This window comes from Puntigrus tetrazona, chromosome 1 (genome assembly GCF_018831695.1).
Source record: "Puntigrus tetrazona isolate hp1 chromosome 1, ASM1883169v1, whole genome shotgun sequence".
In the NCBI taxonomy this organism is placed as follows: domain Eukaryota; kingdom Metazoa; phylum Chordata; class Actinopteri; order Cypriniformes; family Cyprinidae; genus Puntigrus; species Puntigrus tetrazona.
The window spans coordinates 260219-282364 of NC_056699.1; the positions used below are offsets into that span (position 1 = coordinate 260219).

The 22146-nt window shown below is 40.0% G+C and overlaps 1 protein-coding gene across 1 annotated transcript in view; it reads right to left on the reverse strand.

The window, feature by feature from the left end:
- Window positions 1-22146, reverse strand: part of gli3 (GLI family zinc finger 3) — a 150881-nt gene that overhangs the window by 49496 nt on the left and 79239 nt on the right. Inside the window, exon 4 of the mRNA XM_043247627.1 lies at window positions 16349-16454. Within this exon, the coding sequence (XP_043103562.1) occupies window positions 16349-16454 (106 nt within the window). The remainder of the gene's footprint in view (window positions 1-16348; window positions 16455-22146) is intronic.

The following is a 22146-nucleotide window of genomic DNA, read 5'->3' on the forward strand; positions in this document are numbered from 1 at the left end:
AAGGGAAGTGACTCCACTCAATTATACTGCAAAATTGGTATGAGTGAATATTTTTCATTCAGGTGACTGATGATATCTGCGAAGCAGCAATGCAGATAAATAAAGGAGCTTTCTGTCAAGTATAAACATCATTAATCATGAGGCCAGCCACCGCCTGACCGCCTGTCCTCACACCGCAGCGCAAGAAAGAGGAATTAAAGAGAAAGCGTGTGTGAGAGAGGGAGAGATAGAGAAAAAGAGAGGAAAAAGCTAAGCTTTTAAATCTGGAAAGGGATAGCATAAAGGATACCGTTTTTTGGACTTAGTCACTATGTTATTACAGATATTAGAATAGTTATTGCATTGCCATATTCAGTGCTTTATAGAATTTATTTTTCGCTATTTGAGAATCAAGAAATTACACAACGTAAAAGAAAGAAATTTTTTAAGAGTACAATAAATAAGGTAAAATGTGATGAAGTATAAACCTATATATATATATATATATATATATATATATATATATATATATATATATATATAATCTTGTTTTTTTATCAATTTAATACATCCTGAATAATAGTATTAAAAACTTACTGATGGGAGCTGGGACCCACCCTGGGGCTAAACCTTATAAGGGAGACTGTAAATGTATATTTAATAAAATAGAGAGTTTATATGAAGAAAGATAGAGAGCACATGTTTTTGACTGCAGGGGCTGTTGAGATAAGAGACTATTCTTTATGCTAAACACAGCGTCGCCACTTTGTGCACAGATTAGGCACCCTGACAGCAGTTTATGTAAATAACAAAATTCAAAGCACTTTGTCTCACACACAAATAGTGCATACTTGCACCAAGATTTTATGCTGTGTTTTGCTTTCTAAAATAGGCCTAAAATGTGCAGCAGTATTATCCCAATCAACAGAAATGGTCATATGGTCTTTTTTCTTTTTTTTTGCTTAACTTGCATGACTTTGAAAGCTGACTAACAAACAATACTTCAACGCCCTCAGCCAACCACACAAATCTGGGTTACAACTCTTGAAGTTTTGGTAAAGTAGTGAGAGAAAACAAATATTACAGCAGCCTCTGCACAAACATTCCTATTCCATATATATGTGTGTTTATGTATGTATGTATGTATGTATGTATGTATGTATTATGTCATTGTAAAACCAATTATATCAGACAGAACATATCTCAGAATAGCAGTCATAAAATATGTCCAGTTAAATCTCATTAACTACCTGTAAAAAGACTTTGTGATTATTGTAGCTATTAATTTGACCCAAATTGGTGACTGGGACATCAGTAGTTAAGGTAAATGTAATTTCCTCTAATGGCTTGATATTAGGGTCAATTCAGTGTTAGGTGATTGGTGACATAATGCACTTCAAAATCTTTTAAGAGTTTTGATTCACCAAACATATGTTTTCCTATATAAAAGTATAATTTTTCTTTTACTATAGTTCTAGTTAGCAGCTGCTCTGAGCCCAGCCAGTGAGTCTATTAAAGAGTGTGCCTAGTAGTGTGTTGCTTTATTGCTTGCTCTGAGCACACGAGGTTCTAACTCTTGAGTAAACTCTGGTATTGGCCAATTGACTTGCAGTAAATGCCTCTGTTTGTTCAGAGCAGTCACTGAGGAGACCAAATCCTTTCACTCAAGCTTTGTATGTGTGCAAGTGTCTTTTGTTTGGCTGAGGAAATAACTCTAAAGTAGAAAAAGACACTGAGTCAGTGAGGAAACACTTACCATTAAGCAACAGTCATAATGAGCATGCCAGTGAAACAAATAGAAGCCTGCAGAGAGTGTCTCTTTAGCATTTAAAATGTATATTTGTTGAAGGAGGAGTGATCAGTTTAAACTGGGATAAATAGAGTGAAACTCTAAGGTCATAGTTGGAGTCAAAGAAAAAAAAAGAGAAGGAAAGAAGAAAATAAAAAAAATACTATAAAATTAGAACTATACTATAAAGATTCATCAATGTTGTCAGGTGGGTAGTTCACTCAGAATAATAATAAAAGAAAATAATAAAATAAAAAACAGCCAAATAATAACCCCACTCCATTGCTGCTTTGGCACACCGCCTAACTTGCTGTATGAGTGTGTGATGTCCTGTGTAGGTCAAATAAACTGAACAGCCACATTAGTCGACACAACCCCCTTCTATTCATTATTGAATACCACACCGTTGCCCTCTCCCGTATAAATTCATAACCCACACGATTATCCTCTACAGTAATTGTGCTTTCCCATGGCCTAATAAGACTGCCGCAGGAGATGGGGAGAAAACACAAAGGACAGTTAATTTGTGATTTCCTCTGCTCATTCGGAGGCAAATTAAGTGTCAAACTGCTAATATGAAGCATATTTCATTTTATGAGCTTTTAATTTAATTCCATCCCCTCATATCACAGCCATTAGTGTCATTTAGTGTGCTATGCTAGCAGCTTCCACTCAGAGCAAAGGGGGCAATAAATAAACATGTTTCAATTAAAGCCTTCTCAAATAATAGGACAGGACTGGAGTAGCTCTGCCTCGTCAACCAGCAAATCATCACTGGTCGAGGGAAATGAGATGGTCATTAGCACTGTGTTTTTCTTTCTTTCTTTTTCCATATATATATATATATATATATATATATATATATATATATATATATATATATATATATATATATTTTTTTCATAGATGCCCACTCACAGCTGAGGCAGTGTAGATTGATGGCACTGCCTCGAGGTGAAAGCTACTGTAATTACGAGCTGTAATGAGGAGCTGCATGGGAAAGTACTGCAATAATATCCTGCCTGTTTTTAGGCATATATTTAAGAGTGCTAATAACGATTAATTCTGTTCACCAAGGAGTACTTGTCTTAAACAATTTAATTTTTCTTTCTTAACCACCACACCCACATCTCTGTCATTGCCTTACAAGCACAAACACACACGTGCTTTAATGTGTGTGAGCTGTTTCTATAAAGATGTTCACGTATAGGTTTAACATATTTGTTGACACAATCAAAAGTTACTTAAAGCATCTTCACTTAGTAATTAGCAAAACTTATTCTGGCTCTTCCAAACGTGGTAATACTTGAATGGCAGCCATTATTTTTACGTTCCATAAATGGACATGTGATAACTCGTCAAAGGCATATAGATTAGTTTCATGTCATAGTACTTACAGATATATTTGATTTATGGAGATATCCGTATTTAATAAATATCCATATTTCAAACATAATAAACACTTTTCTCTCACTTCTGCTGACTGTGAAAAGTGGAAGCATGCATGCACAGCTCCAGGAAATTGTAATGCCTAGCCAGCAGTGGGTGCCCTCACCGGAGTACTAGCTGTACTCCACTCCCTCTGCATTTCCTGTTTAGGGCTTTATAACCAGAAGCCCTTCTCAGACTCAGTGCGAAGTATTGCCATTTCACCTGCCTTAGTGAGCATTCTCTCTTGATATTCTGATTACCTGCTACGTGTATGATCTTTGCCTGTTTCCTCGTTCACCGACTCTAGTCTTGTTTGGCTGATTGGGCTCACGACCTGTTACAGACCCATTGCCTGTTTATTGACTATTGCCTTTTGGATTTCCCTTGAACCTGTAAACCTATCTGACTGCCTTTGTGTTGCCAATTCTCTGCCTGTCTTATGTTTATGCTTATTTCCCTTGCGGATAATGCATATGGAACAACTGGATATGGATTCTACTCCGGCTTCCGCCACCTCCTTACAGAATACTTTGCCTCCCTCAAATCCAGCGGAAGTTACCAACCTGCAAGAGGCATTAAATAGCAACCAGGAGCAGCTCACCAAAATACCATCCATCAACGAACATCTGACGCAGTTTATCTGCTCACTTGCCCCCACCTCCAGCATGGCGGTAAAATTTGCTCGTTCTAACAAGTAGAGTAGAGACTTTGTCCATTAAGTTAAACTATATTTCAATCAACAGGAACTAGCCTGTACAGGAGAATAACTGTCCTTCACCGACTTAGTAACCAAGTACCTGAACCCATGCAACTCGGTCTCTCTTGCCTCTCGGAGGACGAAAGGCTAAGATGTTGCCTTAACCACTTATGCTACTACTTACATTAAGAAAGACTCTCTTTGTCATGCACTCCCCTAAGCATGATGTGATACTAGGATTTCCATGGCTCTCACTCATGATCCCAACATTTCATGGCACCATGGTGAGCTTCTTAACTGGTCCCACTTTTGTCATGCCAATTGTTTTCCCTGCAAACCGGTTTCCTGTTTTACCCCCAGTATTTGAGAGTCCTGACACTAATCAGGCAGTAACTATTTCCTTACACTACCAAGCCTTTAGTAAGGCTCAACCTCCAAAATTACCACCCCACAGATCCGTAGACTGTGCCATAGATCTCCTCCCGAATGCCATGCCCACCAAGAGTAAGGTCTACCCATTATACAGAACAGAAAGCCAGGCAATGGAAGAATATATTTCAGAAGCCCGGTTTTATCCATCCATCTACTTCAACTGCTGCTGCGGGTTTCTTGTTCGTCGAAAAGAAAGACAAAGGTCTTTGTCCCTGCATAGATTTCCGTGGACTCAACAATGTCACAGTCACGTTTCGCTACCCTCTTCCACTGGTCCCATCTGCCTTAGAACAACTAAGCGAAGCTACCATATATACCAAACTGGATTTGAGAAGTACGTATAACTTAATCTGCATCAAGGAGTGTTATGAATGGAAGACCACCTTCCTCACCACCAGGGGGCACTATGAGTACCAGGTCATGCCGAATGGGCTCGATAATTCACCAGCAGTATTTCAATTCTTCTTTAATGATATCAATAACAAATTTGTCATTTCTTACATCAACAACATCCTGATCTATTCAAAGACAGAGACCGAGCACATCCAACACGTCAGGACAGTCCTATCACGTCTCCTAGAAAACCAGTTATACGTCAAGGCAGAAAAGTGTTCATTCCACATGAACAAAACCTAATATCTAGGCTATCAAATTAGCCATAAAGGAGTTAAAAGTTTAGACCCTTTTCTTCCCCTTTCAGTAATCATCGCTCCAGTCTCATCGGACATAATGGAAGAGCTGCAGAGAGCCCAGCAACAAGAACCATCACCTGCACATGTCCTGTGAATAAACAATACGTACCCTCTACTCTCAGGCAATAGATCATATACCACTCATCCTTAAACGCCGGACATGCAGGTATATTGCAAACCACGAGCCTTGTACAAAATACATCTACCGCCCTCCAGTAACTTCACCACTATCTTGGTCATCATAGATTGTTTCTCCAAGGCCTGCTGTCTTGCTCCATTAAAATGACTTCCTACCACCATTTAATACCCCTCAAGCTCTGTTTCACCACGTATTCAGAGTGTACGGTTTACCTGAGGATATTGTGAGTTATCGGGGAACCCAATTCACATCCCAAGCATGGAGGGCCTTCTGTAAACACCTCGATATCAACGTCAGTCTCATATCAGGTTATCATACACAGTCTAATGGTCAAGTCGAATGATTAAATCAAGAAATCGGACGATATCTGAGGACAGCCGGGAACAACACCGGTGGTCAGAATTTCTGCCCTGGACTGAGTACGCCCAAAATTCTCTCACGCATTCATCCATGGGACTCACCCCCTTCCAATGCGTCCTAGGATTCCAACCCCCACTGTTCCCATGGTTGGGAGAACCCTCCTCTGTCCCTGCCGTGGAAGACTGGATACAGCTTAGCATCTCCAAAGAGCCGTCAGGAACCATGCAAAACCATGCCAACCAACCACGTCGCCCACACCATCCCTACCAACCAAGACAACAGGTCTGGCTCTCAATGCGGGACATCAAGCTGTGGCTACCCTGTTGGCCCTTTTTAAATTGTTCAGCAAATGATGTGACATACAAACTTGAGCTTCCTGCTGATTATCGCATCTCTCCGTCCTTTCATGTTTCCCTTCTGAAACCGGTCCACCCGATTGCTGACCGATTGCCGGCCATTAGAGTCCGGAATCACCACCTCTTCTGGATATAGATGGAGCTCCAGTTTATAAGGTGAAGGAATTGTTGGATTCGTAGAAGGGGTCAGCTCCAATATCCAGGTGGACTGGAAGGGCTATGGATCTGAGGAGAGGTTGTGGGTAGCTGCCCGGGACATCTTAGACCCATCCCTCATCGAAGATTTCCACAGAGCCAGAACCAAACAACCAGCACCACGACCACAGGGATGGCCAGCGGGTGCAGCACACATTCAGCTTTTGGATTTGCTTCGCGTGACACATTCTGTTCCATTCTACTTCAAGAGTGACTGGCAGTACGGCGATTCAGCGGAGGTCGTTCTAGTGTCAAGTGAATTTCCACATCAGGCTGCACTACCCCTCTGATATGTGCAAGTGGCCATCTCCTGTCAGCACTAAAAGAAAAGTGTGTTAAAAAAAAGTGTTTCTGTATGCGGTTGTTACCTGGCGTTATGTGATGGTCACAATTGCTGCCTCGTGCACCTGGGCATTAAGCATGCTAAGGTGGCGGTTGTGGATGAGTCATCTCCTTGCGGGGAGGTGGTCAATTCAGAATGGTGGGCAAGGCTCTGTCAACTTGAAAGGGGGCGGAGCTTTGTGTCTTTACTCGACTTGGTTCTTGTCCTGGCTGCAGACAGGTGGGGTCAATTTCGGGTTGTGGAACAGATGGTTGAGCTCTGCAACCAGTGGAGCTGCCAAAGGGGCAGTCTGGACCCTCACATGGGGTATCAGCTGTATTCTCTGAGGCTCCCCCTGATGATCAGAAGTCAATCGCTGCATCGGAAGGTGAGTCAGACATTTGAGATGAAGATCTGGTTGCTGGATACAGATCTAGAAATGGTGGCTATGCTTGCCTGGGCTGCCGAGCCTGGATGTGCATGAAGAGCTCACTGGGATATGGACGGTACCTTTCACTGCCAGAAGCTGTTCCAGAAGTCTCCTGGAGCATATAGCAGCTGTAGTCACGCTGCTGGGACTGCTTTATATGAGACCACTCAACACTGGCTCCATGGCTGAGTCCTGAGGTGGGCATGGAATCACAGCATTCACTGGGTTCAAATAACACTGGCCTGCCACCAAACCTTCACGCCGTGGTCAGAACAGGTCTCCACGCACTGGCACACAGCTGGCGGCGGGGCCTATGCAAGTATGCGTTCCCCCCAGTGAGCCTTCTCGCACAGACACTGTGCAAGATCAGTGAGGACGAGGAGCAGGTCCTGCTAGTGGTGCCCTACTAGCCCACTTGGACCTGGTTCCCAGAACTCATGCTCCTTTTGACAGCACCTCCTTGGCCTCTGTGGAATGATTTTCTGACTCAGAGATGGGGCACCCCTTGGCACCCGTGTCCAGACCTCTGGAAACTCCATGTCTGATCCCTGGATGGGAGTGACTTCCTCAAGGGATATGCTTTGAATCTTATGCTTTAAATTGGAGCCTGTTCGTTGAGTGGTGTTCTTCTCCCTGAGAAGTCCCCTGGGTTTTAGAGTCATGCTAACTTTCTTGCAGCGAGGATTGGAGTGAAGACTGTCTCCCTCCACACTTAAAGTCTGTGGCTGCAACCGCTGCAAATTACGACCCCAAAGACCTCCGTCTGTCAGTAAGCATGACCTGACCATCAGGTTCCGGAGGGGGGCCCCCCACTGTACCCTCTTGGGACCTGTCTGTAGTGCTGAGAGCACTGCAGCAGGATCCATTTGAGCCTTTTGCCAGCAGTCGAGCTGAAGATTCTATCAAGAGGGTAGGCGACCTGTAGGCATTTTCGGTCGACGAATCATGCCTAGAGTTTGGGCCGGCAGTTTTTCTGGAAACACTGAGACTGGGAGCCATGTAAATTACCCAAGAGGGCTTCATGTATGTATTTCCATGGTATTGCCTCAGAGCCCTGTGTTTCCCCAGCAGACCTTCAGCTGATCTAAAAGGGTTCAATCACCTCCAATTTTTCATATGCACTGAAATACTGTCCATATGAGTATACGTTCCGAGACCTCCTACGGGAAGGCTGGATTTCCGCATTGTCAAGGCTTTCCATAAATGAGAGTTGAATTGAGGACCATGGTCCGACACGATGTCCAAAATGACGGAACACTTCTTACCCAGGAAACATTGGGGTTCTTTGATGCTGGTGGGTTGTGGCCATTTGAGGACCTCATCGACCTTCCCTTGATCCATCTGCACACCCTCTGCACACCCTCTCTGTTGGTGGAATTCACATTTCTCTAACTTGAGAAACAGATGATGACTTAGGAGCTTGTGGAGAACCTGCTGGATGTGATGGAGATGTTTGGCCTAGTTCCGGGAGTAGATGAGGATATCATCGATATAGACCACAACAAATTTGGAGGAACTCCCGGAACACCTCGTTCATAAACGTTTGGAAGACCAAGGGACTAATGGACAACCCATATGGCATATCCAATAATTCATAGTGCCCAGCTGTCATAATAAAGGTGGTCTTCCACTTGTCTCCCTCACAAATACGAACAAGATGCTCACTCCAACGACTGATGTCACAGGGGTCCTAGCGAAGTTTCAGGTGATGTAGGTGAAGCCATGGGCGTCCCAGGATGATGACGGTGGAATCCCCCAGTACCAGAAACTCAATATCCTCCTTATGAAATAAGCCAATCTATAGGGTGATGGATGGGGATTTCTGATCAATTTTGCCATGCTCCAATGGTTTGCCTTGGATGGTGGTTACAGCATATTCAGTGTTGACTCTTGAGATGTAGTTGTTTTAAACAGTCTGAGGAGATGAAGTTTCCTGACAAACCTGAATCAACCAGGGCAGAGGCAGATAGCGAGAATTCAGCAGTATGCAATGTGATGGGTATTAATGTCAATGATCCAGTATCGATTTCCGAACTGATAGTACTCACCATGGGCGTGGGGGTCAAATGGGACAAGTGTGTTGCAAGTGAGATGACCTGGGTTACCATAATATAATATATATGTCCTGAAGTGAGTGGTCCATTGAGTTCAGTGCAAGAGAGACGGTTTGAATCCACTTACAGAAGTTCTGGTACTGGAGGCCTAGCTGCCACCAAGGCCAGCTGAGGAGTGAGATTTGGGGGCTGGCAGGTGGCAAGTCGCTGGAAGACTCTTGTGGTCCATTGCAGGAATTCCTCTAATCTGTCATCATACAACACCAACTCTGATATCGGGATTGAGTCCATGCCAGTAGGCGCCCAGCAGTGCAACTTCATCCCAGCCACTAGCCGCCGCCAGCGTTTGAAAATGGAGAGTGTATTCGTGGACTGAAGAACAAAACTTGCCTGGAGACGGAAAAGCTAATCAGAAATTGTTAGTGGGCCTGTAGCTGTGCTGAATACCTCTGAGAAATTATTGACAAACTGATCACAGGAGTGAATAATGGAATTGTTGTTATTCCAAATATATTTCGCCCATTGCAGCGCTTTACCGGTGAGTAGGGAAATGAGAAAGGCTAGCTTGGCGTTCTCTGAACTGTTGTGGTTGCATTAGAATAAACAGTTTGACTTGAAGGAGGAACCCGCTACACTCAGCCTCCTCGCCTGCAAAGGAAGCAGGCATGGCCATGGGGACATCCTGATGCAGATGGCAGCATAGGTGATGGTCTAAAATGCTGCTGTAAGGGCATTCACCAGTTCCGTGATAGGGTTTGTTGGTGCGGCGTGTGTTAAAGTTGTGGCCGGATCTTCTAATCCACATTATTTTAATTTGATTATTACTGATGAGATTTTGCATTTTTCCCCACATTTTTTCCTTCACTCTGTTATGTGATGAAGTTTTAACTAGAGAATGTCAGAAAAGGTGCTGCATTGCAAAAAGACATCTGACATGTTTTGACTTTGCAGAAGTGAAATATAATTCTGGAATGTAACAGTAATCAAAATGAATTGATGAATAAATGTTAACCTTTATTTAAAAGATCTAGTGCATATGGCATATCGTTATTGTTTGTTCAAAACCTATAACGACAATATGGTAATATAAAGGAATAGCTGAGATGGTGTTATGTCTCTGCTTATTCATCCAAACCAAGCAATTATATTATTCCCTACAACATTTTCAGCTAAATAATTATTGAACACCTTAAAATTAATAAATGCATTTTCTTAAGATTAATGCACTTCATACCTTTTACTAATTTCAAGACCCGCTCTTCATACCCATATGTGACACTTCAAATGACACTTTGTATAAAAGAGCAATTAGTTCCATATTTTCATATTTATATAAAATTATAAAATAATATATAATATATATATAAATTCACTCTGCATTCTAATCTCATTTGATTGTAAAGAAAATAATAGGTGACAAAACACATCCTTGCAGTGCCCCAGTAAATAGATTTTACTTCTAAGTACAATCTTGTTGTGAAACATGCACATAAGCCTTTGGTTGTTGTAAGTGACTATAGAAATTGCAACAACCATAGTGTGCATAGCATCTTCTATCCCTTTTTGTTGCTTGTACACAAAGTCCAGTATATCTAGTTGCATAGTTATATGCATAGTTTAAGGTGATGAATATCCTTTTCCATACATATAGCAAATAGTGATGTCAAGGCATTAAATTGTTTTCTAGAACTTTTTTAGCAAGATGTCATATAATATACAGTTTGCGAGTCTGAAATGAAAAGAAAAAGAAAAATATTAACGGATGAGGTTATTTATTTGCACAAACTTTTAAAACATCTGGGCCCATGCTTTAGAAGGTCTAATGTCTTCTAAAGCATTCTAATGTGTTCCTCTGTCAAACAAATAGGTGAAACCACTGGGATACCGAATGAAGTAAAAAAGCAATACCATTTTTCTCAGCTCAGATGAATGTGTAATATATAGGTTTATATAATAAACATTGCATTTTCTTTTAATTGAAAGCATTAGCTAGCTCACATTAGCCTTAATATTAGCCTTACAAATAACACTCCTAACCACTCAAAAGACTGTAGAGTACTGTACAGATCTTAAATGAAGATATGATATAGTCCATTATAAATAAAGTATATTTAATATGGTGTTCAATTTGTGTTATAAGTAATCATATTTTTAAAGTTTATAATCACAAATATGTAATATTATAAAGTATTATAACTGTTTTTATGATTATCCGTGAGATGTTGTTTCATATTATAAGGTTTCTATAATGCATTATGCATTCATTATAATCCTTAAAATGTATAAATACAGGCTCCATAGAAACTTTAACCATTTAAGTGTCAATAACTGTCTCATAACTGTTTGCAAAATGAGAAGTGATACATAGTGATTAACTATGCATAAGTCAAAGGAAACGTCACAGTTTATTATAAAAACAGCCTTGCTTTATCCTTTCTACTGGTTTCTCCCAAGGGAGTAATTTTGGCAGTAAATAAATAAAATTATGATCCAATCTATCAATGGGTGCTCTACATATTGCCCTATATACATTTCCATTTATTTTGCTGGAGAAATGGTTTGGGCAATCCAATGATGGTTAGTAGAAGTCTCTGCAGATGAAGACTCGTTGATCAGCTGTTACGACCCTTGAAAAAAACACTCTGCAGCGTGGATTTTAATTTAGCCACATTTCTGTAAAACAAATTAGATTACTGCTCCTAAATTCCTCCTCTCATTTAACCTTGAGTGTAACTTCATCCATCTTATTACTGAGAAATCTCACATTAGATAACGTAATCACCGGGAAGAGTAAGGTAGACTTCCTTTGCAATCTGTTGCAAATTTCTCATCTTGACCATCTCTTTTTAATCCTAGATCTTTTTCTTCTATGTAGATATGTACTCAAACCCTCTTTTTATTTGTGATATACTGTCTTAATCTCAATTACTTTCACCCTGGTGTTTAAGAAAGCCAAACAAATTAGAATAAAATAATCACAATAATAACAATGACAGCAATAGCCATATACTGTATAATAATTGCATTGTAAGAAAAAAGAAAACTCCAGCTTCATCATGCCTACAAAAATGTGTCTACAAATCTAGTGAAATGCTGTAGTTATCTGCCAAGAAAATAAATAATAAGAATAAGAAGTTTAAATATATTTTAAAAACTACACTTTTTGCCTGGAAGAGCTATCGTTTCATATTGTCATGTGATCACAATAATACTGATGTAATATCAATAATATTGGTTATTAAATTCCTAGTTTATATATCTTTGATTCTGTGTTTTTGGTTTATTTTTCTGTCTTCCTATGTTTTCTTATTTGGCATTGTTACTAGTTTCTAGTTAAGTTTGATTAAATAATTTATGCCCCATTCAGTTTGTCCATTCTTAATGTTATGAATCTATAAAAAATAGTTAAAATCCTCCTATTAATGCAAAAATTTCCTAGTTTCCTGAGTAGACCTAAACGCTATCTTGATTTGTGTATGTGTCCTACATTTTCCTGGAATGAAAATGTACCATCAATGATTGTACCTAAATATTTAAAATGTGAAACTTGTTCTACCTTCACAGCTTTTTTTAGTAATTTGTTAATTTTTTTTGTCCTTGTATTTGTCTTGCTCCCTGTTTTGCTTGTTTTTGCCTTTTTTCTAAATGATGCCTAAAAACAGAAAATACACAGAATATTTAACACCATCAGTTTACTGTCTTGACATGTCACTAAACTATATTAATGGGACCGGACACTGTTATCGGTCTTTGTCATATTTATAGAGTGAAAGTAAATTGATTTGTGGGATAGCTCACACTTTGTTAAGTTTGTACATAAATGTGCGTCTGTCCACATCATGGCAAGTGTGGCAAGTCAAGCATATCCTGTGAATACAGCCGTCCCAACTGTAATTTAATTTAACCTGTTTTCCCTCTCTTCCTCTAACCCATGCCTTATACAGTGTGTCTCTCCAGTGGATGATAAACTGTGGCAGATGTTAGTTTGAGTCTTATTTGAGGCTTGTGTTGAACCATTATCTCTGCATAAGCTAAATGCAAAATTATATTTGCCATTTTGTTTATGTTGACATTAGACATCAATCAAGCCTCCAGTACATGTACCCCCCAACCCTCTCCCCTCCAAGCCTTTAGCACACTGGTTAGAGCAAGCAGATGACATAAAAAAAATCATTATTCTTAGCAGTGCAACAGCCACAAGAAAGATATGACTACCAAGGAAGTAAAGAGGGGGCATGAGGGAGACAGAGAATGTAATGATGAAGAATACAAAATGTAATATAGACCAAGCAGCTGCCCCATTTAATTTATCCCTTCATAGAGCTACAATGCTTTTTTACTGCTAACCTGACAGAGCGCATAATCGCACATAAACACACACACACACACACACACACACACACACACACACACACACACACACACACACACACACACACACTTATATAAACTTTGTTTTTTAAGTAAAAAAGTAAAAAATTTTAGTCACTATATAATATATACAATCAAAATTGTAACATTTCTGTCAACATAAAATAAAAGGATCATTTGAATTTTACATGCCACAATTAACTTATTTTACATGCAGTTTCAACTTTAATGGGCCATTGCAACTTAAACTCACATTATGAATAAATACAATACACAGTCAAAAGTCTGGTGTTTGTAGGTTTTTCAGTGTTTTTGAAAGAAGTTTTTTTATTATCCTTTTCTTATATGGTCTACTTTAAAGAAGTCTGTAATGACTTATTAGCAGCCATTACTATACAGTCTTCAGTTTCACATAATACTTCAGAAATCATTCTAATAGGCCGATTTTGGTGGCCAAATTATCTCAGAGTTCATATGCATTTTGTTTTGGATTTTCCAAATTTAATTGAATTCAGTTTTGTCAGGGTGCTGGCCTAACACTCTGTGTTTCTTGTGTCAGCACATGGCTTTGCTTTTGTTAGTCATGTGTTTCCTCTTTACCACACCCTCTTGTTAGCCTTGTTGAGTCCCTGTTTGTGTATTGCTCACACCTGTTTTTGTATGCTTTCCGACCAATTTATAGTGCCCCTTGCCCTATTCTCTTTGCTGGTTGGTTGTCAATCTCACCCCCTTCTGTTACTTTGTTCTTCTCTGTCTGTGGATGTGGCTGAGTGTGTGTTTGTGTGTCCTTGCTCTTGTCTTGCTCCCTGTTTTGCGTGTTTTTGCCTTTTGCTTTTATTTTAGTATTTTAGTATTTAATTTTTTTTTGTATATTCTTTAAGTTCATTATGTTGGATAAATTGGTAATGATTTCTTATATTATTTTACTGTTATTTATTTATTTATTTTATTTTATTTTTTTATTCCCCTGCCTGCTTTTAGAGTATATATGTTTCTGTGGAAATTTATCCTTTCTTGTCTCTTTGCATTGTTAGAGTTCCTGTCTGGACCCGTTCCCGGTTCTCCCTGTCTGAGACTAGGTCTGGTTCTGAGTCGTCGGTCTACAAGTATCTGGGTTTAGTTCTATAATGCCTTGTTTGTTTCTCTCTATCTGCTTGGTCTTGTTGCTCCTGCTGCTGTTGTAATCTGCCAGTTCTTGCCCAAGACTGTTCCAGTGGTGCTCCCTTGTCATCTTTGTGTACCTGATGTTGTATCACCTCTGCACCTCACTACCCTCCTGTATCAGTTTGTTTCGTCAAACCTTCATTTGTTTCGTTCAGTTTGCTAATGGGTCAGCCTTCCAGATCCTTGACAAAGAAACTTTCAAGAAACTTTCTGCGCATGGAAAACTTGCCCTTTTCCAAGTGGACCGGAACCCTAAATGGCTGAGGTGGCAGGGCATTGGGTGCTCAGCTCCGTTTCATAGTTTTCTCTATTTATAACATGAAACTTTCTATAACATGTTTTGCATCCACAAAATTATTTTATTTAAAAACTGTTTGTATAGCTTTTTTGAATACCTGACTGACCAGAACAATAAGCTAATCAGAAATTTATTTTAAAAATGTATAGCGAATCATAAAGTATTCTGAAAGAAATGTATATTTAATCAGAAAGAAATGAGATGGAACTGAGACTACCATTCTGTTTATGCAACTGTTATACAATTTTTATTTTTTTTGTATAGCATCATTATTGTCACATAATCACTTACAACAGTTACTGTAGAAACCATTTCTCACCTAAAGCTTGTAACATTTTTATATTTTATATGGGTGTGCATCAGTAACAAAAAAAATGTTGTTTGTCTGGGTTTGAGGTAAGACATTTTTGCACTACATGTGACATCTTGCAGAACAGCTGTAAGAGAGAAGTGTTTGCTACATCTACTCTGACAGGGCCTGATGAGTAGTTTTACAGGAATCATGCACTAACATGCTGCCATGTCTGTCTCTGCATCTGATGCACTCATTAGTACGTCTCTTGACAGTGTGTTCACCCAGTCTTTGATCTCTGACACAGAACTAGAGATCACCGTGGAGATGTATGGATCATACCCCATGGAAACAGAGCTAATACACTGTGTACTGCAATACTGTTAAACAAAACAGACACCCCTTCATGTGATATATCTGCCTAGACAAGAACTTATAATATTATGCACATTGTAAAACAATAAATAAAAACAAAAACAATTTTATATAATTAAAAAACATTTTTACCATGTTTTTAGAAATCAAATCATAAACTTATCAACAGTCAATATGTTAATAATATGCATGCTAATAAACAACTACTAGTTTTTTTATTTACTTTGGTACCTTTTTTCTCAAGTAAAGTGTATATTTTATTAAACTCCAAACTAATCACACTTGTAATATCGCTAGTTAAATAATAAATATAGTAAGAAATAAAGAATACGGTAGCATACTTTCAATCACAGCATCACACATTTTAATTAACACATTTTTTAACAAAAATAATTACCCTATATAGAACGAAAATTTATCTAAATTTTAAATCGAATGCCAAGCCAAAAAAAATCTAATATTTTGGTCCAGCCCATCTATAATAAACACCAGTAATTTAATGGCAAATCAACTCCAGACCTTTTATTTGCTTAATTGATGTAGAAATAATGAATGGATAGCCCACATCTGGAATTCTCAGACTAATACTTTCAAATTAAAGCTTATAGTGTGCACTTAAAGCTCCTATATCTCATATAACTGTAACTTGTAATAATTTTTGGACAGCAGCTAAAATAATAACAATTGTGCCTGTGTTCAAATATATACGGACATGACTGTATATAGACATTCAGATTCTAGATGTTTTCTTTCCATTAGTCATGGAAGCAAGTCATGGAAGCAAAATTGAAAAACACAAAAACACAACTGTCTAATGAATGAAAAAAAAAAAGGCTCACACTGTAAAAAAAGGCATTGCCTGTAGTTTATTAGTTTATTATTACAAAAATAGATGGTTACTTTAATTAGAACAATGGTGGCTTTAAATAAGGGAATAGACATAAAGTTGTGTAAGCTTGTGCATTTACTCACATGTGTAGCGGAGGTACTGGAGAGGGTTCGTAAATGTACCGGCCTTGTGTATGTCTGTCGTCGATTGGTACTGGAGGATGAAAAGCAGGAAAGAACTGAGGTGTAGCTGTAAAATAAAAAAGAATTTATTAAAATGTTTTTGCAAGTAAATGTTTATGAAACACAGGAAATTGTTTGGTAAGTGTGCATTTACTGAATGTATTGCAAACAAACAAAAAATAAGTACACTCATTCAAACACACAAATTCATACAATTTATGCAGTATTGGACTGTGTGCTGTACTGAATAAATAAATAAATAAATAACACTCAGATGAAATTAGTTTACAAACAGGTCTGTTTAGATCTAAAAGTCGAGATATAAATAAGTACAATCATGCATTAAACATCAGCATAAAACATCTTCCATGCAACTCAACTTGTCTCAGTTTGAATCACTTTCATTTAGGACAATTTCAAGGGCCCTGAATCGAGAGGTGTGCTTCTTAAATTGCTACACTAAAAGTTAAAACAGAATAATTAATCAAATCTTACCATATTCATCTACTATTATATATGGCCTTAATTTACTATGTACATACATTTAAATTATTTGGTACAATGCACTTTTTATGTACATACATGTTTTACATTGTACTTATATTTTTAAACATACCTATATGTAATTACATTCATAATTAATTCCTGAATTTATATTTAGAATTTCACTGTTGACCTATCCCTTATACCCTAACCCTAAGGTTTTTTATTAAATCAAAAAAAATGTCTAATTGATAAGAATAAGGAAACTTAATTTAATATCAATGTATTAAAAGCTTAATACATTGGAGAGCCTGTGGTGTGGAAAAAATATAACAGTATTTGTCCTTCAGATCGATCACTGCAAATCGATCCTGGGGGGGATGCATCCGAAGATACGTTTCTGCGTCAACATTTTTAAAGGAAGCCTGTGAAGCCTGTGAAGTACCATCCTCATAGCTTGAGGGACCAGCTTTATTATGTCCTTCGACAATTTCTGCATGCAAGACATTGGTATGTGAAGTGGGTGCCACTGAACTTGGTAGGACTCCGGGCGAACTGAATTGCATAACCAAGTCGGATAGGCTCAAAGAAGCCAGTAAGATTGACTGGGAAGCTTCATTCAAGCACTCAAAGACTGAACCAGCAGCACCACCAGAACCACCAACGTACTCGCGGAGGGGCAGCGTGGAGGCACGCAGGGACCCAGCTCGGGCGTCCTGAAGTCCACAGTGGAGTCTAAGTGTGTGTGTAACTCTTACCTGTGTCAGAGCAGAAGGGAAGTGGGTAGTCTGTCTTTTCGTACTCTTCGTACTGTATTGTCAGTCTCAAGCATGTCAGCCAGACACTGCCATAGATGGCAGTCCTGGCCCACCATAGTGGACTGTGCACAACGCAGAGTGGTGCATAATCTTCGCCACTTTGTAGTGCTAGGTCTATTGTGGCTGTCGAGTTCTCTGAGAACGTCTGTGCCATGACCACCCTTGTGCAACAACTTAGTGTACAATTCTCCACAAGCTGTATTAGCACTGCCAATGAGACAGATGACAGAGAGAAAATCACTCACTACTCATTTATGATGAAACAGTGAGTGATTCAGTTGTAAAAAGTGATGAAAACAGTGTATATAGTGTTTTAATGTTCCTGCTAAATATTGCACCTAAAAATAAAGCATTCTTTGCTTTATTTGTATAGTTTGTGTATTTGTAATGAATTTGTAATTTAGTTTGGCTGTAATGCCCAGGCAACTTGCAAAACAGTAGAAGCCAATGACAAAGAGCCATGAATTTTGATATTTTTGAGTAAAATAACTTTCAAGTTCTATAGCACCAGTGCTATGTGCAAAAAATATTGTACAGCCCTGATCACAGTACATGTTCAAAACTGGTATTGTTAGCATGATTAATTTTGTTTGAAATGTAAAGTATACAAATAAAACTATTATGAATTAACAATTTCAGCCAGGGACCAACATCTGGGTCCAGTGCTACACAACACAAGCTGCTAAATGCAACACTAAAACTGGGCAGTCATGCAGCAAGTACCTCAGATTTGTAAAGCCCTGCTTTACCTCATTCCTCACCTTGCATTAAGCACTTTTAGCGTTAGCGTTCCATGTGATGGTGCTCACAAAGCTAATTGGTGAAACTGCAAGTACTGCAGCTCTCATTCCAACACTAGTCCTTGAAAAAATCACATCCAATTAGATCAAAAAGTCCAGAAAGAATTTGATACTCGACCCAAATGTGTTTTTTATAAACTGCATTTTCTGTCCTTGAACTGAGAAAACATAGAACGAAAACAGGGATGCATTAGAATACTGAATTTATAACCAGGTGCATGCTGGGAAACACATGAACAGAAATGAGAACTATATGTAAACCATTCTAAAATTAAAACCACACAACAGAAAAATACAGGGATATTTTACATTAAAGACCAGGTTTTTACATTAAACAATGAAGTTACTTTGACAATACATTTTTTAAGCTATATATTTTTGTCTAATTACAATTATTTTAATTTTCTACCCCAAACTCTCTTTGCTCTTCTTTTATCACTCCACACAAGACATTTACTCCCTGTACACTGTACAGATTCTCTCACTCATCGCAATCTTTCAACACTTGTTTTTCCTCTCTGTTCCTGTTTCATGTAAAAACTTGTCTCTCCCTTACTCCTCAAAAGTTGTATGTTCCCAAATTCAGCTTCCTCCACTCCAGCATGGCATGAGTCACTCATTCCAGAGACACTCTGGCACTCTGTCAGTCTGTCCTCTTCCACGTATCTCTGTTTCTTCGTCAACCTCCTATTCCTGTTTTCTATTAAAGTAATAGTTTACCGCAAAATGAAAATTCGGTCATGATTTACTCACCCTCAGGTAGATCCAAACCTGTATGAATTTCTTTGCTCTGCCAAACACAAAGGAATATATTTTGAAAAGATTTTTAACCATGCTTTTTGGGTCACCATTGATTTCCATAGTATTTTTTCCCTAAATTTTCCCAACTTCTTTAAATATGTAAAGATCTGATCATGATCTGATCAGATCATATCATGGTTGGATATTTAATATTGTGTATAATTGCTGATTAAAAACAAGCTAGCTGGCAGTGACTGGAAATTGTCTCTAAAATGTTTAGTGTAATGTTACTGTCACATATGGTGGTTTGACGCAAGGAGCACTCGAGAAGAGAAATAAACTGAAACGAGTTTAATCTTCTTAACGGGGAAAATAAATATATACAAGCAAGCAAGCAAGCAAGCAAGCAAGCAGAACATAAACCACATAGGTAACCTCGACGATCGGACAAACGTGAACTCAAAACACAGGACTAAATACACAACATAATTGACTAAACTAACAAGACACGGCTGCAGACAATATAGACAATTAACTAGAACTAAAGGCAGGGCACATAGAGCAGGTGGCACGAGACAAAAACAATAACACAGTCCAGAGACGTGACATATTGCCCCCCTCCCGGAAGGTGCGTCCTTGCACCGAAAAACAAAACAAATGGGAGCTTGGGAGGAGGTTCTTGTGGAGGACGGCAGACAGGAGTCCAGGGAGGTGCAGACGGATGGAGGAGCCAGGGAGGAGGAGCAGCCATCGACTCCACAAAGGGGCCAACCGACGGCAGCGGAGCAGGTGGTGAAGGAGACTGAGGCGAAGGCGGAGAGCTGAAGAGCCGAAGAGCCAGGGTGATACAGAGGCGCTGGAGGACCTAGGCGACGCCGCAGGCTTTGGTGACCGATGCGGAGACGGGAAGGACGTGGCGGAGCCAGAGGTGGAGCAGGAGGGAAGGAGGAACCTGACAGAGCCAGAGGGATGGAGGGACAAGGCAAAGCCGGAGGAGAGGAATCCCGAATGGACGGATGGTCAACGATGGAGCCTGGCGACGCTGGTGGACTGACGGACCACGGTGGAGAGGAGGGAGCTAGGAGCCTAAGGGGAGCCGACAAGTCTACCAAGGTGGAGTCCGGGACTCGGAGGCGGGACGGTGAGGCGACGGATCCTTCACCCACGACGGCGATGGAGACCGGTAGACCCGTGGCGAGCACCAGATAGTGAGCGGAGGATGAACGCAGGGGCTGCTGGGAACCATCGACGGCGTATGGCAATGGTGGGCGGGTGGGAAAAATTGAGGCGGCACTGGAGGGAGCGCACGTGGCGCGGGCACTGGACGGAGCGCACGTGGCGCGGGCACTGGACGGAGCGCACGTGGAACAGTCTCTAGGGGGCGCTCCTGAGGCAGGTATTCAAGGCGGCTGGACAGGACCAGCGGGCTAACAGGACGGCTGGACGGGTCCAGCGGGCCAATAGGACGGCTGGACGGGACCAGCGGGCTAACAGGACGGCTGGACGGGAACAGGAATTCTGGATACAGGGGAGGTGCCCAGTCTAAATCCAGGTCGACATCCAGCTCCTCTTGTAGATCCAGCAGCCCCAGGTGGATAATCAGCTCATCCTCAGCCATTGTACAGTGGGTGGAGCTCCACTCCGCGCTCTCGTTGCACACGGCTGTCTACACCGTGGCGAGCTCTGTTGCCGGTTCACGGACCTGGTCTGTCGCAGTCAGCTTGGGTCCGGTGGCGCTCCACGGCTCTGTCGCTCTCCTCGGCGATGGCTCCGTGGTCGTGCCAGATTCCGTGACTGCGCCATCAGTGGGCTCAGGCTTGGGCTCAGGCTTGGGCTCGGCTCTGGATCGAGAGTAGGGCTGGTGTCATTGTCCATGGGCTGCACAGTCATCGGCGAGTTGTCCATGGGCTGCCGTCCCCGGACAGCTTTGCTCGTGTAGTGGTGTTTAGTCCTCGGAAATGGATCGAGCAGAGGAAGCAGTCCGGGTAGCGAGAGTTGTTCGCGAGGGCGAGTAAGTCCTTTGTATAACCCTCGAGAGAGCAATCCTCCTGCTCCAGCAGGAGGGTGAGGAAATTGGGGTCGTCATAAGGGGAAACCATGACAAAAAAACAAAAACAAAAGGGAAAATACGCCGCTTTACTGTTGGTCCGATCATACTGTCACGAATGGTGGTTTGACGCAAGGAGCACTCGAGAAGAGAAATAAACTTAAACAAGTTTAATCTTTTTAACGGGGAAAATAAATATATACAAGCATGCAAGAAGGCAGGCAGGCAGGCAGGCATAAACCACATAGGTAACCTCGACGATCGGACAAATGTGAACTCAAAACACACAGGACTAAATACACAACGTAATTGACTAAACTAACGAGACATGGCTGCAGACAATAAAGACAATTAACTAGAACTAAAAGCAGGGCACACAGAGCACGTGGCACGAGACAAAAACAATAACACAGTCCAGAGATGTGACAGTAACGACAAACATACTAGAAAAAAAACAACTATTTAAAAAATATACACGTTATAGTAATGTTAAGGTCTTCATCATTTTCTTTTAAAATATTATAATACTTTTTTTAATATGTTTTGTATTCTTTTCTTGTTTTTTTTCTCTCTGTTTATAATTAGTATTTAATGATTTAAAATGTATTGCTTTTTGTTGGTTGATATTTCTGATGTTTTGACACCTTGGGAAGTACACAATGCTTTTAAGGTATTATATAAATAAACCTGACCTGATCCGACCTAAGACATTTTTGTTTAACAATAATGTCTGGCTAGGGAACAAGTAAAATAAACAATTTAACATTTTAATAGAACACTTTAAAAAAACACAATAAAAAATAATGCAGTTAAAATATTCTCAACAAGAATACTCCAAAATATTACATATGTGAAAAAAAAAAACAGTAA